The sequence below is a fragment of the Enhydra lutris genome, unplaced genomic scaffold (genome assembly GCF_002288905.1).
Source record: "Enhydra lutris kenyoni isolate GAN:26980312 unplaced genomic scaffold, ASM228890v2 scaffoldscaffold84, whole genome shotgun sequence".
NCBI lineage: Eukaryota > Metazoa > Chordata > Mammalia > Carnivora > Mustelidae > Enhydra > Enhydra lutris.
Window position 1 is genome coordinate 2942823 of NW_019154168.1, and position 22947 is coordinate 2965769.

At 41.4% G+C, this 22947-nt stretch overlaps 1 protein-coding gene across 1 annotated transcript in view; it reads left to right on the forward strand.

The window, feature by feature from the left end:
• The window catches only part of LOC111161331 (plakophilin 2), a 92380-nt gene that overhangs the window by 1151 nt on the left and 68282 nt on the right, over positions 1-22947 (forward strand). Inside the window, exons 3-4 of the mRNA XM_022524929.1 lie at positions 14876-14988; positions 15688-16382. Of these exons, the coding sequence (XP_022380637.1) occupies positions 14876-14988; positions 15688-16382 (808 nt within the window). The remainder of the gene's footprint in view (positions 1-14875; positions 14989-15687; positions 16383-22947) is intronic.

Here is a 22947-nt window from a genome sequence, read left to right on the forward strand (position 1 = left end):
ATTGCGATTGTGGTGCCTCGCCCAGGTATTTCGGGGCGCTCCACCCTGTGTACGGAGAGAGTGGTTGGTCTAGGAAGTGAAAAAATTTGAGTAGGAGGCTCTGGGCCAGGGAACAACTACACCATCCCGCGGAGGAGGAAAGGGACTTTGGCCCCGCCAGCAGCAGCTTTGCCCGCCTTGCTAAGGCGAGCAGACGTCCTCTGGGGCACAGCCCTGGTCTCTCCAAAAAAATTAAACTTGGAAGTGAAAGGGGTTCAAAAAACAATAGCACTATATTAGTCATTTATTGGGGAGGTGGAAGGGAAGATGGTAAACCAGCTGCGAAAATTAGAGAACATGATATTATCACTTTCTCCTTTGCTAAAAGTCAGATAATCAAAGTAGTAACTCTTTTATAAGTAGTTTGATTTATTTTCTTTATTATAAAAGCATTATAGGCTTATTACGGAAAAGAGAAGAGAAAACTAATTGAACGATTAAGTTGGGATATCTGTTTCCTGCCTTGTTGAACTCTTTCTTGAGGACCTAACTTGGGCAATGGCAAATGTAGAACCCATTAGGGAAAAAACCCAGCATACCCTGGGAGGCTATATTGTTTTCAGTTTGTGAAAGAATCCTAAAGAATCAGGCAGTCAGTATTTACATACTTGAAAGGTAAAGAGAAGATATTTAGTGATCGCAGTTAATACAATTCACTACTGTGTGCCAAGAATTGAACTATGTAGTTCGCATTCATTGAATCAGTAAGTTCTCAAAAAAAATACTTTTGTCTTAGGTGTTTTAATCTCCCATTTTACAGATGAGGAAAGTAAGCAGTTAACACTCAAGTAAGTAGAAGAATTGGTATTAAAACCACTAAGCCTGAATTTTTAAACCACCTATTAGTTATATTGTTAAGCTTTTTGGTTATTAATACAAAGTGAGATTATTATTAGACCCTGAGGTCTCCCTGGTCTCTTCTCACTTTCCTCTAAGTAAAATTGAGGTAGTTCTGTGAGTAGGGAGGTCTAGACAACACTAAACTGCCACAGTACATGGAAAAAAAGAACCTAAATTTGCATTTGAGAGTGTGACAACTGAGGCTACTTTTTGATGAGCAGCGTCATTGCACCCCTGTTAATCTTTGCAGATTCAGTGTTAAGCTGAAATCAAACGAGGGCGTTGTGCTTGGGGGACACAGGGGGTGCACATTAAATGTTATTTCTTACCCTCTGAAAATGGCTAACCAGAAGAGCAACTGGACAGCCACTATTCAATGAGTGGGGAAAATCAACATAAGGAAAGGGATCATCTTGCTGGACATCTACTGTGTGCTTAACACTGTTCTCAAATCTTCATACGTTTGCATTTCATTAAATCCTTAAAACAATTGCATAAAAAGAATGCATCAGTCTCTCAATATTTATTGGTTTCTTTGCCCCAAACACACCATGATCTGTCCTCCCTATAACATGGCAAATTCATTTTGCTTGATGACTTCAAGAACTATCAAACAAGTCTGTTCTTCATGCAGGGCACTGTGCAGGGGCTGCATTAAAGACTTGTACTTGCTTTTAGGCAAGAAGTTTAAAGTCTAAGAAGGAAACCTCTAAAAAAGTGTTATCACATAAAAAATAGCAAGCAACCCAAAGACGAGCAGCTAACATATTGTGGAGTTGAGAAGTACGAGTCAGACTACTAGCTGAAGGGAATTTTGAAAAGCTTCTTAGAGGAACTGGGATTTTAAATCTCAAAAATTCAAAAGTACTGGAGAGGGGTTGGTGGCTGAAGGAAGACCATTCTAGGAGAGAATAGCGGGAATATTCCCTAGTTCAGAGAATGATGTGGTAGGGACAAACGATGTCTTGGTGCTTCTGCTCGAATGCTTAGGGCAACTTCTTGAATGGTTCTGCCTACTAAGAAACAAAGTGTTTGAAATATTTTGATTACAGCAGGAGCTTCCCTGCAAGCGGAAATACACTCAGCACAGAAGTGCAAGTCAGGCAGAGAGATAAGGCCGCTAACAACACCTACTTACTCCAAAGCCTCGGCTTTCTGAGACTTAAAAAGGAAATCGGCTTCAAAGGAATTTAACATTAACGTGCCATGAAACAATTACCGAGGGTGGTTCATGTTTGTTAATTAAAGTTCTTTGGAAAGGCCTGGGGCTTGTGATGGTTGTGAGTATTGTTTTTATTATTTCCGTATTACTATCATGTCTCTAAAGTTGGAACAGACAAGCGGTTGTTGGAGTAGGGCTGGTCTGGAAAGAGTCCTGTATCAACACAAGAAAAGTCTGGGAAGAAAGGGCCCCGGTGTTAACTGTTCTTAGTCCCAGAGCCCTGGAGAATTCTGAATTGTTGACATACCTGCAAGATTGGGGCAACAGATAATCTGCTGAAAACAGAGATGTGATAAATGAGGCTGATTTGTTGATAAATATCCTGCAAGGGCCTTGAATACCTCAGTGTATAGGTGGGTGGTTTTCATTGTAAATCATTGTAACCTTTGTTGCTGTTTTAAACTGTGCAGAGCATTTTAAAGTTGGCTGTAACTCTTGGAAGTGTCAGTGTGAGGGGGCATGGGTTAGAGGGCAGGGGGGTCCGAGGTGTGTAGCAGCATTGTGAAATGAGTGAGTATATTGTAGGGAATTTTAAAAATCACTTTATAAACAAAACAGAGACATTTAAGAACTGCAAATATTAGCAAATGAAAAAGTTTAAAGTGTCCATATCCTATTTATTACACTTACTTTGAAAGTACTACTATACTTAACACACAGTTCCCCCAGGTGCTTGAACAGGGAAGAAAGTCCTGTTTTAAATTGTTTTATGTAATATTTGTAAAACACAGTGAACAATATCCTAATAAAATTTGCAACTTCTTTGGAAATCCACCATAAAAACTTGAAGCACGTCATTTACTTAGTTTCCCTGGCCAAGATGTTTTGAGTATCTGTGAACAGAGGAAATTCTGGAGAAGGAACTGAAAATTGGTTAAGGAAGCAAGAAAGGTTATTGTTAATAGGTGTTATTGGGGAGAGCAGAGTGAAGGGTGGGAAAGCTGTTCGAATCCTGTACGCATTATTTGTTTGCCAAAAAGGAATTCCAGGAATGAAGCAATTCTGGGAGCAAGGTGGCTAGTCCTTCAGAAAGTGGGAGGGATCATGAGTGGGGGGGGTACAAAAGAGCCGGATGGTGGGGTGGCAGAGATGTGCCCAGGCTGCTCTGAATGTAGTTATGTCACTAGCGCTACCTGATTTAATGTACCTCCATGTCTGCCTAATATTGCCCATGGGCTACTTTTTGTTTAATGTCTAGCAGATCAATTACAGTGAGTGCAGAAAAAGTGTAGGTTTTTAGTTTAGTTTTGTGGGTTTTTTTTTATAAAGATTTTATTTATTTGTGAGAGAGCGTGAGCATGCACAAGCAGGGGGAGCAGCAGAGGGAGAGGGAGAAGCAGGCTCCCCACTAAGCAGGGAGCCCCATCCGTCCCAGGACCTTGGGATTATGACCTGAGCCAAAGGCAGAAGCTTAACCAACTAAGCCACCCAGGTGTCCCTTGTTTTGTTTTTTAGAAATTCTTCTGATTATACTTAATAAAAGGAAATAGAGTGTTAGCAAAATATGGTTACAAAAACTGTATTCCATACCCTTAGAAATAGTGATAACACATCCTTTATGCATAAGGTCTTGAGTGAGAGTGTAGTAGAAATCTTTCAGAATTAGTGAAACTATAACAATGTTTGATTTTGATTATAAAAATTTAATGCTCTATGTGTCACAGATAAAATGCAAAACATTCCCTTCAAGAAAAGACTGTTAATTAGGTTTTTTAAGAGGCTCCTTTAATGTTATCTATGCCCTGTGCTAGGGGTTCCAATGATGGGAACAGAGGGGAATTCATCTGACTTATGTATTCGTGGTATTGTTCACATTGGCTCATTCTTCTAAAGTGTTGTTTTGGTTATTGGCTTTAAAACTTATTTTCTCATGTACTAAAATAAGGATATATACATATGTGCATTATTTTATCTTCAGATACAGTTAACTGATTTTATACTAAAACTGAATTTCTGGTCTGGTCAATAAACGCTTTCTTTTTTCTTCTTTTAAAGATTTTATTTATTTGAGAGAGAGAGAGAGAGAGAGAGAGAGAGCTGGTGAAGTGGAGGGTCAGAGGGAGAAGCAGACTCCCTGCTGACCAGGGAGCCTGATGCGGGACTGGATCCTGGGACTCCAGGATTATGACCTGAGCCAAAGGCAATCACTTAACCAACTGAGCCACCCAAGCGCCCTATTTTTTCTTTTCTAAGAAAATAAACATGTTATTGGCAACCTATCTAAGAATATAATGAAATATAACAAATATGTTGCTAGAACTTCTGGAATATATAAACCAGACTTGATTAATAAGTCCCATAAAAGATCATTTGTTTCCATCTCAGATGATATCCAAGAATTTAAAATTATACAGTTCTTAGACAAATGCTGGACTCTAACTATTTTGTGCATGTACACAAATGTATGAAGGTGTAAACCAGGGGCGCCTGGGTGGCTCAGTGGGTTAAAGCCTCTGCCTTCGGCTCAGGTCATGATCCCGGGGTCCTGGGATCGTGCCCCACATCGGGCTCTCTGCTCAGCGGAGAGCCTGCTTCCCTTCCTCTCTCTCTGCCTGCCCCTCTGCCTAGTTGTGATCTCTGTCTGTCAAATAAATAAATAAAATATTAAAAAAAAAAAAGATGTAAACTATACTTCTCCTGGGGAAGTAAACAGTAGAAGGCAGCGTTGCAAGTGGGAATAAAAAAAAAGGAGGAGAAAATCTTTGTATTAGGGTGAACCATCTTGCTTTCTTGACTTCTTATGGTAGGAATAACAGAATTTCAGATCCTGTTACAATAGAAATATTTAAAAATCTATTTTATATCTTTTGTGTAATGTCATTAGTGGTGATTGGATATTGAACATAAAAAGAGTTGTTATGTTCTTAAACTTGAAGTTCTTAAAATGAGGTAGGGAACCCAATACGTTGTCTTAGATAGAAATGCATAATTTGAAGAAAAAAAGCCTTGAGCATTTGAAAACGCAATTTGCCATTACTATTAGAAGAATCCGCATACTTGGGGCGCCTGGGTGGCTTAGTCATTAAGCATCTGCCTTCCTCTCAGGTCATGATCCCAGGATACTGGGATTGAGCCCCATGGGCTGCTTGCTCAGCGGCAAGCCTGCTTCTCCCTCTCCCACTCCCCCTGCTTGTGTTCCCTCTCTTGCTGTGTCTGTCTCTGTCAAATAAATAAATTTTAAAAATCTTTAAGGAAAAAAGAAGAGGAATCCATATACTTATATTCTTAGAATAATCAGATTTAGGCTTAACACTGTTAATCCCATGATCAAAGTACTGAAATCTCTTGATTTCCAGGAGAAAACGTTGCTTATTGGAAGCTTAATAAATTATTCCCACTAAATCTTGAATCTCACTAATACATCCATAGGATGGGCATAAGGAGGACCACATCAGAATTATTGTATTGTTACCTTTGTCTCTGATGGAGGAAAACAAATGGGAACTTTTCTTGACAGATAATAGGAACTTATAAACCACCAAAATATTGCAGGTTAATACTAAAGGCATACAGATAAGAGAATAACAATAAATATTCAGCATCCAGATGTAGAATCAACCTTGCTAAAAGGAACATATCCTGTCTACTCACTCAAGAAGAGAGAGTCTGCCTACATTAGAGGCAAAGAAATTTTTTCTCCTCTCTATATTCCCAGAATGACAGACACGGGAGAAAATATTTGAACACCTTCCATCCACACCAAGGCAAGAGCAAAGTGTAGGACTGCTGTCCTCCCATTTTGACTCCACTGTGGTGTCCACAGGATAGATGTGGGCCCAAAGCACTCCGTGCACACTGTATTGGTGTAACTGGGATATTTCAAATGGATAAGGATATATGCCTACTTAACAATGAACTTGTGAAGTGCTGATGCAGGGCTCTGCTAGAAACAGTAGTACAAATATGATTCTTTATGTCAGGATGCCTAGAAGGTAAGACAAACTCTTCCTGCTTGAATCTGGCCTCACTCCGACTCATTTCTCACCTCACCACTGGAGTAAACTTTCTGAAGTCTCACTGCATCATTTCTTGATTTGAATTCCTTCAGTTCCTTGCTGCTGTCAACGTAGTTATTCCACTATGAGTAAAATTCTCATTCAGCATGACATTCCAAGTTCTCCATGGTGTGATGCCTGCAACTTCTCAAACTTCATCTTATCACCCCTACTCCTACGCCCCCACCAAACAAACACGTGTGACTTATCTTACTTGGTGTTCCTATTCCTGCCACCCTCATTCCTCCCTTCTCCTGGCCTGGTTAACCTCTTCTCCGCCCCCTCAAAACTCAGTAAAGTGGTGTTGGATAGACACTATCTCAGAGGGTAGAGAGAGATCTTGAATGCAAGTTAAAGACTGGAGATTTGCAAGTCACAGAAAATGTTTCAGTAAGAGAGAAATGTGAAAAATGCAGGGGATTTCTGAAAATACATCTGGAAGATTTGGTGCAAGGAGGATTTTAAAGGAGAAGGGACAGCAGCTCTGAATGAGTTGGGAGGGAAGAGATTAGTCCTGGTACGTGAAAGGGAGGAGGAGGAAATAATGACTTGAGACTCATTACAAAAACCTGTAGTGAATTTTTAAAAGAAAAATAAAGTTTGTGAGTTCTGTAAATTCATCTTTTTGACCATTGTGAGTATAATATGATATTTGACCATTGTGAGTATAATGTGATATTTGTCATTGCAGTTCTAAAATCATTATCAGATATCTCAGAAAATGAGTTGGCAGGAATGCCAAAGTAAGGAGACACGTGGCAGGAATTGATAGATTTAGAAATTTCCAGGATGGATCAACGTAGGACTTCATCAGTGTGCTTAAAATCACATATTCTATGACGACATATTCCGGCTACTCAAATGAAATGCATGCTATAGACACCTGCAGTATATGAGTCCTTTTTAATATGTATTTTTGTGGTTATCTTGAGCAGTAATTTGAGGATTATCTCCCACATGCCATAAACAGATCTATCGGAGGATAACCTGAAGCTGCTTGGGGTGGCTTCTGAAAAATAAGGCCTTCCTTGGGGCACCTGGATGGCTCAGTGGTTTAACATCTGCCTTTGGCTGGGGCCATGATCCTGGGGTCCTGGGATCGAGTCCCACATCGGGCTCCCTGCTCACCTGGGAACCTGCTTCTCCCTTTCCTTCTGGTGCTCCCCCTGCTTGTGCTCTCTCTGTGTCTGTCTCTCTCTGTGTAAAAAATAAAATCTATTTTAAAGAATTGGGGAAAAAAATGAAAATAAGGGCTTCCAGTGGCTGACTGGTATCTGGTGAGTAGCCCCAGACTAGTTGCACAGTGGTACATGGCACGTGTGGCCCATCGTGTGAGGAGAGTTGTTCTGTCCCTGGCATATCCCTTCCCACTATTTCCCCAGTTCCAATTCCTGGAATATCAGCTTTGTAAGAAAGTCCCAGCTCGGCCTTTCCAACCATATACCCAATATACCACTTGGTTTCTCATAGTCAATGACGTAAGTTGTGTTACCTGGTCACAGTAAGCAGCATTGCACAGTTTTTGTTATTTTTTCAATCAGCAAGAGCATGAATAGACTTCGACCTACTTTGAAATATATCTTTGCCATGGTCTTTAAACCAAATTTCATTCATTTTCCAGCCTCAGCAAGTACTCACCTGATTTCTACACCTATACATGCTGTAGAATTGTGGTTTCCACAAATATCTGGTCATTTTTCTTAGAAAGTAAGAACAGAAGTTAAAAGATTAAAGAGATTGTTGTTGTTGTTGTTGTTTTTGTTTTTTTTTTAAATTTTATTTTTTATAAACATATAATATCTTTTTATCCCCAGGGGTACATGTCTGTGAATCGCCAGGTTTACAGACTTCACAGCACTCACCATAGCACATACCCTCCCCAATGTCCATAATCCCACCCCCCCAACCCCCCTCCCCCCATTAACCCTCAGTTTGTTTTGTGAGATTAAGAGTCACTTATGGTTTGTCTCCCTCCCAATCCCATCTTGTTTCATTTACTCTTCTCCTACCCCCTTAACCCCCCATGTTGCATCTCCTCTCCCTCATATCAGGGAGATCATATGATAGTTGTCTTTCTCCGATTGACTTATTTCGCTAAGCATGATACCCTCTAGTTCCATCCACGTCGTCGCAAATGGCAAGATTTCATTTCTTTTGATGGCTGCATAGTATTCCATTGTGTATATATACCACATCTTCTTTATCCATTCGTCTGTTGATGGACATCTAGGTTCTTTCCATAGTTTGGCTATTGTAGACATTGCTGCTATAAACATTCGGGTGCACGTGCCCCTTCGGATCTGTTGTTGTTTTTAATGTAAATCCAGGGAAATAAACCTTGTGTCATAGACACACACAGGCAAAGAAAAATCCTTCACTTGTTCCTGATTCCTGAGTCCTATTATACGGTTCTTGATGGGTCCTAATGTAATTCATGTTTTAAGCTCCCACTGTTGTTAGTAAATGACTTTAAGGAGCCATTTAAATATGAATTTCCCTATACAGATTTCTTCCAACAGGTTTCAGGATTCCCTTTCTCACCTGCAATAACATACCCCCAATTTTACTCTTAAGGAAGTAGTTAAATCTTCTTAAGGTATGTGAAGAAAGAGAACTACCATTCCCAGAGGTTGCTGCAGAAAGGCCAAATAAAAGAAGATGATAGCTCTTAGACTTCTGGGCTCTCTTCCCACCAAAAGACCATTGTCAGCCGACACTGTGAAGGCAACGTCTTGTGACCGGCCCCACAATGAAGTGTAGCATTTAAATCAATATCAGCAGTGAATGCCTGCTGATGTCTATGTATACATCTAACCATACCTGTTTTCATGGGAATTTCTTCTCTTTCCAGCTCTACAAATTCTCATCTTAGAGCCTAGGGTGAACCAAATCAGTTTTTTAACCATTCCCAGAAAGTACTAGAAGCTTGAGAGAAATTGTTTTTTTTTTTTTTAATTTGAATGCTATTCTAATAGAAGCAAGTTATATAAAGGTTTTGTTTGCTTGTTTAGCAGTTCTCAATCATCTATTTACCATAAGGGCAGCTGTAGTTGATTTTTAAAACATGCTCAGATATAGCTAAGAGTCACAGAGGCTTGTCAGTTTGATTTTATAAGCGTATTAAATTTAACCAATTAGGTAATAAATCTGCTCACAAAACCCCCAAACAAACAAACAAAAAAAACTGATTATGGAAGTCAGTTTATTTTTAATCCTAATTTTTTTGGACAATACTGGCATACATAACCAGAAACCAAGATATTTTACCCCTAACAGCTACTTAGGGAGTCCTATCATTCAGATTCACGTTCAGACCAGGAAAGAGAGAAAATTACATTATCCTGTAAGTTCTACACCTTTGCAGTCTTCTGAACAGTTTGGAATCCTTCCACCATCACAATCAACTCCCATCACCCCACCTGTGCTCTATCATTGCTTTTTATTTGAGAAGGTGGAGTTTAAAGTTGTTCTGTAACTACAGTCTTCATTTCTCTTATAAAATGTCTCTGGCATTCTTAGACGGAAAGGTATGGGTAATATTGCCCAATTAATATTAATTTGAAATAGTTCCTATAAATCATCACCTTCTTTAGGAGACACAAGAAGCACATTTGCACACTGTGTAAATGAAATGAATGGCTGGAAAAACCACAGTCCTGCCATTGTGATCCTCAGTAGCTGGGTCAATCACAAATAACCAGAGAAAGTTAAATTCAAGATCACTGGTAAATTTACCAGAATAAAAATTCTGCAGTAAAACACAGTGTAAATTAAAGCATGCACTCTAGTTTATCCCTCTTTTTTGAACAGATTACTTCATGAGAAAGGGTAAAAAACGAATTTTCATAACCCAAATTCTAAAAAACAGTATCTCATTTTTGCATATAGCTTTACAGGTTTTTTTTTTTTAATATTTATTTATTTGACAGACAGAGATCACAAGGAGGCAGAGAGGCAGGCAGAGAGAGGAGGAAGCAGGCTCCCTGCTGAGCAGAGAGCCCGACATATAGCTTTACAGTTTTAAAAGCATTTGAATATATGCTTTCTCAGGTAAACCTCTCTCAGCAACTCTGTTAGTAACTAGAATTATGGGAAACTGAGGCATATAAGTGATTTGTCTAGGCACACGGAAAGTAGTGTAGTAGAGGCTCCAGGCCAAGTCCACAGATTTCTTCTGTTTAGGAAGAAACCTGCCTCATTTTGTGATATGAACAACTTCTTTGAAATATAATGATACCCTAATTTTCCATGTTAGAAAGTCTGAATTTTCATGTTGGTTTATTTAAAGCAGATTGTGCCTGTAAATATGCTATGCTTATTTTCGTTTGCTTTTTCTGTTTTTGAAGAAGGGCATGGCTGAGTTATTACATATGTTTAGTTATTATTTATTTATTCCTCTGAACAGAAAATGACTTGTCTTAAAGATATGTTTCCATCCTGATATATATATAATTAAATTAAATTATTATTAATTATGTAATTATATAAAATTATATTATTTAATATATATATATATTTAAATTCCACCCAGTTCAAAATTTCTTTAAAATCTTAGAATACAAGGGCACCTGGGTGGCTTAGTCAGTTACATGTCTCCCTTTGGCTTAGGTCATGATCTCAGGGTCCTGGGATCAAGCCCCACATCAGGCTCTCTGCTCAGTGGGGAGTCAGCTTCTCCCTCTCCCTCTGTCCTCCCCCGCCCCCAAATAAATAAAATCTCTAAAAACATAAAATCTTAGAATACAGCTGCTAAGAATAAGCTGCTTAGAATACAGCTGCTAATTCATCTTTAAGCCACTATACTGACGGCAAATTCATGACTGCCTAGGCAAATCAGTATGCACTGCTTGTTGTTTGAGACTGGCCTTTTAACCAGTGAAACTTGCAAGCTAAGTACCAGGAGGTACAGGCTTTGCCGCACAGGAAGAGAGTCTGTGATTTAAAGATCCAAGCTTATTTTATTCCTTGTTCCCAACTGTGTTGTAGTTATTTTGGGAACCAGTAAACTGGTCTCAATTCATTCATCTGAAAACTGAGGGATAAATTTCCTTATAAGGACTTATGTCAGCAAATAAAAAATTAATAGTTACAGAGTATTTGGAGTTGCCCAGATGAAGATTCTAGAGGAAAGAGAATGATTGCTTTTGGTTTTCCAATCAAAACCTGTGATAATGATCCCACCAGAGCTTTGGTAAATGGCAGTTCCAGAAAGATTACATTGCAGTCAAACAGCAGAGACCAGTGGAAATGAGGAACCCAGAATTCAAACATGATACAAAATTGCTTTGCAATCTAAAGCAAGTAATTAAGTTTCCCTGTTTATAAAGGAGATGATAGGAGCTGGCTCTGCATCACAGAATATTGGAAAGAAACATATAAAATAATGGAACTCCTTAAAGAAAAGTAATATTGAGATACAAGGAGTTCATGTAAGTTGCTTTAAAAAGCCTTATAGCCCCCAGCAACAATGTGAGTTAAACATTTTACTTCAATAAGCCTGATTATAAAACTCACTGATGAGCTATTTTGATAAGATACGTTATTTAGCTGGATCTTTTCCAAAGATTCTTACACATTTAGAAAATCCTTGCAGGAATCTCAGCTTCAAAATGGAAGTAGTCCCCTATTAACTGTCCCTGAATGTCTGCGGTGAAAGTAGGGGAGGGGTAGTCCTTAATACTGCTGGTGATGGTGGGCTAGAGGCGCCCAGGAAAAAAATTTGCATGGTTTTTAAAACTGTGCCCTTACAGTGCCTGGGTGGCTCAGTGGGTTAAAGCCTCTGCCTTCGGCTCAGCTCATGATCCCAGAGTCCTGGGATCGAGCCCCGCATCGGGTTCTCTGCTCAGCAGGGAGCCTGCTTCCTCCTCTCTCTCTCTCTCTCTCTCTCTCTCTCTCTCTGCCTACTTGTGATCTCTGTCAAATAAATAAATAAATAAAATCTTTAAAAAAAAACAAAACTGTGCCCTTACATCATCAGCCTTGAAACCGGAATTAATAGTTCTAGCTACCGTCCACATATGTTATTAGTATTTTCCCATTCTAGATTGTCCCTGACTCATATATTCAGTTTTCATATAATCTAAAATTCTGAAATGACTCTTTTTGAGACACGGTAAATTTGATTTCTACACCTCCAGTGCTGAGAGCACCCTTGTCCCCGACCCTTCAGTATGAGAGCCAGGATGTCCCCTAGCCCTGCCCAGCTAGCCTCATTTTCTCCACCGGGAGGTGTGGCCTGCTGCCCTGCTTTTCTGATAGCCTGGGGTGAGGAGTCTGGGTGATGGAAGGATGGAAAGGATCAGAAGGATCGCTGAGAGCAGAGCTGGGGCAGTCTCAACCAGCCTTTAGCCGGAGCCCCAGGCGAACATGGAGATTTGAATCTTTAAGGCATTGCAGCCTTTGTTCTGGGGTTGTAAAGAATTCCTTTCCCTCATTCCGTGTCATTCCGTGTGGAGGTTCTCTGTCATTGAGGTTAAAACATAGGGCTACCTGACATTTTGCCTGCCCTTATGGAGAAATCAGGCCCCTGTAAAAACAGGAGGTACCTGGCTTACCTCAACTACCCTGGTCTATAGAAAGGTTACGGTTACAAGCCTACCTACCTCCAGGACCGTTTGAGGCCCGAAGCTGTTTACCAGCCATGTTGTTTGGCTTCAGGAAATAAGACACATGTACAAACATAATTTGGGTGGATTCATACTTTTTAGTCCTCTGGCAACAATCATCCCCCCTCCCCCTCAAAATATGTGGTTCTGTAAAAAAAAAAAAATGTGAATCTATTGTTAGCCTTTGAAATTTTGACTTTATAACAGTCTTGCTGGGAGAGTATGTCGGTATATTCCAATTGTGTTGGAAAGGGACGCCTGTGTTGTTCTATTCTCCACATCCTTCACAAGTCTGAAACCTAGGAGAGTTCATTGAGTATTTTTCCCTCCGATTTTTAAAAGAAAAAGAAATTTTGATTAAAATCAGGGAACCAGAAATTACCTAGGTTTTGGAAATCTGTGATTATTATTATTTATTTTTTTTAAAAGATTTTATTTATTTATTTGACAGACAGATCACAAGTAGGCAGAGAGGCAGGCAGAGAGAGAGGAGGAAGCAGGCTCCCCACTGAGCAGAGAGCCCGACACGGGGCTCGATCCCACAACCCTGGGATCATGACCCGAGCCGAAGGCAGAGGCTTCAACCCACTGAGCCACCCAGGTGCCCCAAATCTGTGATTATTATTATTATTTTTTTTAAGATTTCATTTATCTACCTGAGAGAGAGGGAGAGAGAGAGAGCCTGAGCAGGGGTGGGGAGCAGAGGGAGAGGGAAAAGCAGACACCCCACTGAACAGGGAGCCCGATGTGCTCAATCCCAAGACTCCAGGATCATGACCTGAGCCAAAGGCAGACACCCAACTGACTAAGCCACCCAGGTACCCTGAGATCTGTGATTATTTTGATTAGGTTTTGTTTTGTTTTTGGTAAGGCAGTGGGAGATTATAAAAGAAGAACAAACAGAAAGCTGAGAGAAGGGTAAAAAAGTCGAAGAGGGTGACAACACTGTCTCCTACCACCCCTCTCCTCAAAAAGAACTGTTTTAAGAGACATGCATCCATTGAGAGTCCCTGTAGACCCACAGAACTGAGCAGGAAACACTGCCTCCTACTCAGTGTTTGTAGGGGAGTGGGCTGGATTAGACCACCAGACTAAGATCGAGCCTGGTTCCACAAAAGCACTCATTCGTAGTGCAGAGAATGGTTTCATCCCCTGCCTAACTCACGGTGCCAAGTACCTCAACCCCAGGCTTGGCCCCTTTCAAGTGGATGTTTTCTTTGACTGTACTGACCCACCTTGCTGTTTTTACAGGCTGTCTTATCTACTAGTATTGAGTCACAATTCTGTTTGTCACCATTATATTTATGCACCTATACCCTTCTCAGGAAACTTCAGAATTTCCACCCCAGAAATAGAGTTCTCTTTCCTCCGACTTAAGAAACGGAATGTTTTGTGTTTTTTGGTTTTTTAAAGATTTTTATTTATTTATTTGACAGAGATCACAAGTAGACCGAGAGGCAAGCAGAGAGAGAGGGGTAAGCAGGCTCCCTGCTGAGCAGAGAGCCCGATGACGCAGTCCCTGGGATGACGACCTGAGCAGAAGGCAGAGGCTTTAACCCACTGAGCCATCCAGGCGCCCCAAGAAACAGAATGTTTATGCAATGGACCACCTGAGCCAATAAGTGACTCCCAAATTCCTCAGTTTCATAACAAACATTTTTGGATCTTTGGGGTTTGTTATTGTTGTTGTTTTTAAAAGATTTTATTTATTTATTTGAGAGAGAGAGAGAGATAGCGAGAGAGAAAAGAGCAGGGAGGAGAGGGAGAACCAGGCTCTATGCTGAGCAGGGAGCTGGATGTGGGACTCAAGCTCAGGACCCTGGGATCATGACCTGAGCTAAAGGCAGACGCTTAACCCACTGAGCCACCCAGGTGCCCCCATTTTTGGATCTTTGTGAAAACTGTCTCTCCTCATTCTTCCTTTTTCTTACAAAAAAACTTAACTAGTATTTTTAAAAATACGTTTTTATTCTTAATTCAACTTTTATTTTGAAATCTCATAAAGAATGTTGTGATAACATTTGGTCATTTCCCATATCCAAGGGTGATGTTAAGCATTTAAAAACACTAATATAAACCTGATACTTGTTATTGGTCTTAATTACTTAAATCCGTTATGCAATCTTTAACTACTGATTGGCCCACTTAATATTTTACTATATGCTTGATTGCAGGAAATCTTCACCGAACCAGCAGTGTTCCTGAGTATGTCTATAACCTACACTTGGTTGAAAGTGACTATGCTGGTCGGCGTTCACCTGGTATTAAAACCTATGACATGCTAAAGGTAGGATACCAAGGAATCACCCTAGTTGTCAGATTACCATGAAAACATTTTTAAACTTTCATAGCTTTTTAAAAATTTTGTAGATCTTAATTTTTTTACCTTTTTTTTTTTTAAGTAAGCTCTGTGTCTAACATGGGGCTTGAACTCATGACCCTGAGATCAAGAGTCACATGCTCCACCAACTGAGTGAGCCAGGCACCCCTTCCATAGATTATTTTTTAATGTTTACCTTTCTCAAATATTGCCATTCCCTAAACTAATTATATGAAGATTGATGTTGTGTGGACACCAGGGAAAACTTGGGACTTTATTTTTTTTAAGATTTATTTATTGAGAGAGAGAGAGGAAGAGGAAACACAAATAGGGGAGGGAAGGAAGAGGGAAGGAGAAGCAGGCTCCTCGCTGAGCAAAGATCTTGATGTGGGGCTCAATTCCAGGACCCTGGGATCATGACCTGAGCTGAAAGCAGATGCTTAACTGACTGAACCACCCAGGCACTCCAAAACTGGGAACTTCAAGTAGTATCAAATCCTGGTACAAACAACTAGTCAACCCTTTTTTTTTTTTTTTTTAAGAAAAGTGGCCAACATCTTCATGTGAGACAGAGAAATGGACACCTTATGTAATAGTTCTGGATCCTTGGTCTTTAACAAAGATGAAAACTGACTTATGCCACATTTAAACTTTGTTTCTCTGCAGACAGGCACCACTGCCACTTACGAAAGTCGCTGGGGGAGAGGAACAGCACAGTACAGTTCACAGAAGTCAGTGGAAGAAAGATCCTTGAGGCAGCCTCTGAGGAGACTTGAGATTTCTCCAGACAGCAGCCCTGAGAGGATTCATTACTCACACAGTGATTACCAGTATGGCCAGAGAAGTCAGGCTGGGCACACTTTGTGGCACCAAGACAGCAGGAGATCCACCCTCCTTCTGCCACCTCGATATGCTCGCTCAGAAATCGTTGGTTTCAATCCCTCCGGGGCCATGAGCAGACATCGCCACTATGACACCTACCACAGACAGCACCAGTATGGGTCTGTGAGTGACACCGTGTTCGACAATGCCCCTGTCAACTCAGTGGTGCTCACGAACCCCAGGCCCGGGACCAGTCACAGCATGGGAAACCTCTTGGAGAAAGAGAACTATCTGACTTCGGGGCCTGTCCCTGGGCACCTCCGGCCACTGGCGCCCCTGCAGGTGGTCAATCAGAATAGGGCCCCTCACTCCTGGCACCAGAGCTCCTTCCGCAGCACCCATATGGTGAGGGAAGCCGGGCCCAGTGTCACTGTGGATGCAGGCGGGAGGAGGACACACATGACGGCCGGCCAAGTGGCAGCAGCTGGAAGTGGGAACCTGCTCCTGGACAGAAGCACTTTCACCGACTCCCAGCTCGGGTGAGTCCCCTCTCGGTCAGCGGGACGGCCTGTGCCAGCACATTCTGTTCCCACAACCCTTCAGGGTGAGCTGGCACTTCTGGGGCTGCCGAGAAAGGCTTCCAGAGAGAAGCGATGAAAACAGTGACTTCTCAGGCAGCTGCCTAATTGACAGATTAGCCTATTTACCTCAGGGACAGGGGCCAAGCTACCTGCTCCTATGGCAGCTTTGTGGGGAAATGTGACATTGAGTCCATCTGTTCCAAATTAGATACTGGCTGAAGGCATGGCCACCCCTTGGCTGTGTGAGAATCTGCTCTGAATGAGCGCTTACTCTAATGTAGACCAAGAAATGGTTAATTGCATGCATTGTCTCAATCATTCCTTGAACTAAAGGAAGGTAAAAAGGAAAAAATGCGTATAGCTGGTGCTAAGAGTGAACTTCACCTGCTATTTTGATAACTACTGTTGTAAAACAATGGAGAGCTGGAGACCTAAGTAAGCAAAGGCAGCTTAATCCCTAGGTGTCGCTTTCCTTCCTTTGATGCCTGACGCTTTTACTTTTTGATGCTAGCAGCAGTGATTTGGAGAGAATTTTTTTGGCAGTACTGAATAATTAAAGTAACCAGATTCTTGAAGTCCTTCTTTTGCCTCTCATATTGACTTTCTGGCATGACCAATCTGATCTTTAGAACCTAAGTTTTACTCTGTTTTTTTTTTTTTTTTTTAAGATTTTATTTATTTATTTGACAGAGAGATCACGAGTAGGCAGAGAGAGAGAGGAGGAAGCAGGCTCCCTGCCTAACAGAGAGCCCAACGCAGGGCTCGAACCCAGGACCCTGAGATCATGACCTGAGCCATAGGCAGAGGCTTTAACCCACTGAGCCACCCAGGCGCCCCAGTCTTACTCAGGTTTAATGCTGGAGTACAAATTTCATGAACTGAGGAAGTTACTACGAGAAAGGTTGAGAAATTGATTATTAAATCAGTAACTCCAGAAATAATGATGTAGTATTGTTATGGTAAAACATTAAATACATGACTTTTGTTTTATTTCTAAAGTTGCTTAATGGAAGTTGTTACCACTTATCATCCCTTTAAGTGACTTTGTGCTGTCTGCTCATTGATTGCTCAGACAGTGGTGATAAAAGATGTTAGGATCATCTAATCTTGAAGCAGGAAATTTTTAAAGATTTGTTTATTTGAGTGAGAGAAAGAGGGGGCATCCAGGCAGTGTGAGGGAGGATAGGGGCAGAGGGAGAGGGAGAGAATCTCAAACAGACTTCCTGGTGAGCACAGAGCCTGATTGGGATGGGGGGTGGGATAGGGCTTGACCTCACAAACCTGAGGTCACGACCTGAGCTGATATCAGGAGTCAGATGCTTAACTGACTGAGCCACTGAGGTACTCCAGGAAATAGTTTTTATAAAACAAAACTGAGCCTGAGACTTCTCACATTTCTTATAGAATGCAGATCTTTGTCACTGTGGACGTACTTATAAAGAAGAAAATGCATGAGGTCATTATTTATGGAAGAAGGCCTTTAAGTGGATAATTTAAAATTTATTAAACGCCTGCTACATTCTAGGATTTGTGCTTGGCACGATTTTCACAAAGTGATTTTAGCAGTAACGGAACTCTCATGCCACATCCTCTGGCAACTGGCATTCTTCTCTTCCTCCATCTCCGTGCCCCCGTGCTTCTTGAGGCACCCTCCCACTCCCCAGTCTCTCATCACTGTGCCGTACTTTGGCTTCCATCCCCACCATTTTGTGGAAGTGTTGTCCTCACAAATGGACCGATGACTGCCTTTTTGCTACATCCGAAGCAGATATTTATTCCGTCCTCATGTTACTCAGCCTTTGGACAGATTTGACAGCACTGTCTGTGAAGTTCTCTCTTCTCTCAGTTTCCAGGGCACCAGCCTCTTCTGATTTTCCACTCCCCTCTCGAGCTGTGTCTCAGTCATCTCCGTGTGCTCCTTTTCTGCATGCTCAGAGAGGTTGCCTTCGGTAATCCTTCTCCAAGTCTGAGCGCTCTTTCAAGGAGGCCCGTTTACTACACTTATCTTCGTGATTCCCCGTTTTTTCTTCAGAGCTGTCCTCTATCCTGAACTCTATCGAGATCTGCATATATTTCTAGCAACCTCTTGGGCATCCCCAACTCAGTATATCAAAACCTAAATGTATTAGCTCCCCCCTACTGTCTACTCCTAACCATCTCCTCGAACTGAAGTCCTGCCCCTTACAAACCTGTAAGTTGTACTTATTTTCAACCCTCCAGAGTCCCACATTGTATCGCAACCTCCCCAACGGGCCTTAACTTTTTACCCCTCTGTCCATCTCCATTGCACACATCTCTGTACCTCTGGTCTTGCTCAGTCAGAACTGTCCTCTGACCATTAGAATGATCTTACCAAATCTGATTCTTTCTCTGCCTCGATTGTAACCTTTCCATAATTCCACCAAGTTTTTGTACTTTCTAGGATGGCATACATGGCCCAAGCCCCCGTTTTCACCTCTGCTTATCACTCCAATCCTACTCCCCTCCACCCTTTCTCACCACCGTCCCCCCACACCCCTACACAAACAGACCACTTGGAACCTCTTCACTTAATATTCATTCATGTATTTCCTTTCTCCCTTCCTTCTTCCTTTCTCCCTTCCTTTTTTCCATCTATCTATATCCATCTGTCTCTGTCTGTCTCTCTCTCATTATCCCCAGTAGCTCTGATTTTGCCTGGCTCCTTATGGTTCTGGGTGTAACTCAGATCCTGCCTATTTCCTGATCACTCCCCTTGTAATCTGGGTGCCCCAGATAGCAGCACTGTGTGGGTGCAGAATAATACATGTGGTTATTCATTTCATACAGCTTTTCCTCTAGACTTTGAACTTCTTGAGAATGTCTTATATTTGTATTCTCAGTACCCTAAAACAGAGGCAGACCCATTATAGGCACTAAATAAGTGCATGGTGAGAGAATGAAAGAAGGAAGGAAGAAATGAAACATAAAATCTGTATTTTTTTGCCATTTAAGTTCTTTTTGTGCTTACATTCTAGAAGAAGTATTAACTATGCTATTTTTGGGTTATTGTTTTAATGGACAGGGCAGATTTTATTAGACTAAATTATCAAAGAATAGAAGGAACACCTGAGGGTCAAGAAATTTGAAATAAAGGGTAAGAAATCTATTCTTGACGATTCCCAAAGTTGCTATACTAAAGACCAGAATTCATAAAAATGAACTCTTCTTGAAAATTTTCTCTCTGTGTAAAAAGAAAAGAGGGTATTTCCAATAATAGGGAAGTAAGTCCTCAACGTGGCATCTCTGCCTGACGCCTGTGTGTATGGTGTCTGCGTCTCTTCCTTCCAAGGTGTGCCCCGTGGCAGTTCAGCTCCCAGGGCCATCTCCTGAGAGTCCTGGCTCTAGGACCCCATGTTCTCCTTTGCCCTGCATTCTCTCCCATATCAAACTTTTCAAACCTATCTAGTCCCTGTTTTTGAAATCTACTTTTTTTTTTTTTTTTTTTTTTTTAATGTCTGGTGAAAGTCCTACATATAAAGAAGAGTTCTTTCATGTATGTGGAACATTCCTACAGAGTAGGCAGGTACAATTATAAACCTACATAATAACATAAGGTATTAAATAATGGATCTTTCTTTCCAAAAGAAGAATGGCTGGTCAGACAATTACTAAGGCAGCTGAAAACCAAGACATTGGAGTGAAAAGAGATTCAATATCTGCTCTAAATCAGACTGGTGAAAAAGGTTTAAGAAATTACCAAGTGAAATGTTTCAGATCTGTTTTTCTAAAAATATGATTTTTGTACCTGTTGGGGAGTTGTGTTTCAGCAAATGCATGTCAGACTCCTCCAGTGTACCTAGCACTGTAAGAGATAGAAAATGGAATGGACTATATGAAGGTCTAGGACAGGATCGGTGCAAAAGAAAGACTCATCATCAGGTGCTAGCTTATGGGAATTCGGAGAACAAAAGAGCATTGTGCTCTAAGATTAGTAGATGGAGCCTGTAGAGAGAGGCTCGATCCCTAGTAGGATTACCAGTCAAGTTCATAATATAGAGCAGCACAGAGCAGAAAAAAACCTTCCATATCCTCTTAATTACCAATGTCTTTAAGTTTTTTGATTCTTCAGGTATCTTTCAACTGTATCTTATTTTCCATTTCCATTTTTAATCGCCCAGTTCAAGGCTTTATTGCCTCAGCTAAGACTCTTCTATTCCCCTCAAAACAGTCTCGAGGAACACATACCCACACCAAGCACATTCCCAAAGCAGTACTTTCATCACACTTAAACCTTTGTGATGGGGCGGAATTTGTATTTCCTGAGCATCTGACATCACCCAGGAGCTTTCCATTCATCATGTCACATTGGTTAGGCCCTCTAAGGTGTAGCCCTATTAATGTATGTAATATCTGGGAACGAGCCTGGGGCAGGGCTGCATTGTTAGTCAGCAAGAATGCCGGTTGCTGAAGGATTGCACAGACAAAAAAGTACCATGTTTTTATTTTTTTTCCTATATCATCTCCTATTCTGACCAAAGATATTTTACACTGCTTCCTCTTGAATTTTTCACTTAACATTGAAATCATTTTATATTATCTAAAATGGCTAAAAAAGACTCAGTTCTGGAGAATGTGTTCGGGCAATAATGGGGCCCAGGGCAGAGTCTCCCCCTACTCTCCACCCCCACCCACCTCCCAGCGCCATCTCACAAGCCACATTTCCACAGGCTTCAAGAAGTGTTTTGTGATTGAGTGGAAGGGGAAGTAGGAAAGAGGGAGGAAGAGAAAGAGAGAGGGAAGGAGGGGAGGAATGAGGATAGAGGAGGAAATTCAGAAAAGATCTAGCTGGGGATGGGGACACAGGAAAGATTTCAGAGCTGTGGATATTGGAACTGAGTCATGAAGAATGGATAAGAACGAGGTAGAACGATGGGCTTTCTAGAAAAATCAGAGCAGCTTGTGAGGAGGCACACAGTGTTTAGAGAAGGAAGAAAGCTCAATGTGGTTGGCGGATGGGGTAGGCAGACAGAGCAGGGAAGGGAGGGGTGAAGGTGACACGGAGATGGAGCCAGACTGGGATCAGAATGTAGGCCGTGTTACAGAGCTGGACTTCACGGACGGCGAACACAGAATCTACACCCTCACAGCTGTAGCGGACCTTCTTCAAGAGGAGGTCTTCCTTCAGGGTGAGAGTTGTTTTTAATGATAATGTGAAGTAGCACTGGGTTGACGAGCCGTGGATGCAGAGCTCTTTGTGAATCACGGTCAGGGGAATAAAGGATTAGAGTAATGGAATTATTTGTGGCCATTACAGTGTTGGGAAATGCAAACTTCCCTGAGACATGTGTGACTTATGAAGTGGATTAGAGGCTTACTCTTTAAAAAAAAACAAAAAGAAACCAAAAAAACCTGCATCGAACAGAAGGATATTATTCTCATAAGTGATCCTTCATCAGTTAAAACACGTGTAGCGTTCGAGGGTGTAAACACTTAAAATTCCCATGAGATGGAGAGTGTTAGAGTTTTGATGTTTCTGTAAAGGCATTGGAATCCATGCATGTAGAATATTTCCATCTCTTTTTTATTTATTTTTTTAAAAACTATTAATATATTTGAGAGAGAGAGAGAGCACGCACAAGTAGGGGGAGGGGCGGGAGGAGAGGGAGGAGCAGACTCCCTGCTGAACCAGGAGCCCAACACATGACTTGTGACTTGTCCCAGGACCCTGAGATCATGACCTGAGCTGAAGGCAGACCCTTAACCGCTTAAGCGACTGAGCTACCCAGGCGCCCCTTCATCTCTCTCTTTTTTTTTAAAGATTTTATTTATTTGACAGAGAGATCACAAGTAGAGAGAGAGAGAGGAGGAAGCAGGCTCCCTGCCTAGCAGAGAGCCTGATGTGGGACTCGATCCCAGGACCCTGAGCTGAAGGCAGAGGCTTAACCCACTGAGCCACCCAGGTAGCCCCCCTTCATCTCTTTTAAAAGCTGTGTTTATAGTAAATGAAAATGACTCAAATAGTAATAGCCTACATTTTTTACCCATTAAGTTGATTCCTGAGGCACAACTTTAAAACAGGAGATCATTATATAATTCTCAGTACAGGTGCCCCAACTGTTCTGCTTCATTCTTAATACCTTCATACTCATGAGGTGACACTGGTGTGTTTGAACATGTGTATCGGAAGCACTGGGTATTGGTTTTTAGTCCTGGGTCCCATTACTCTTACCTTTTCACCTGTGTCACATCCACCACACCCAAACGCACCATACAACCTACACATACATAAACATATCTACACATGGATTAGTGAGTTAGCCTGCTATAAGAGGGAATTTATAAGCATACGTCAAAGGTATGGTGTGTTTGAACATGTGTATCGGAAGCACTGGGTATTGGTTTTTAGTCCTGGGTCCCATTACTCTTACCTTTTCACCTGTGTCACATCCACCACACCCAAACGCACCATACAACCTACACATACATAAACATATCTACACATGGATTAGTGAGTTAGCCTGCTATAAGAGGGAATTTATAAGCATACGTCAAAGGTATGGTG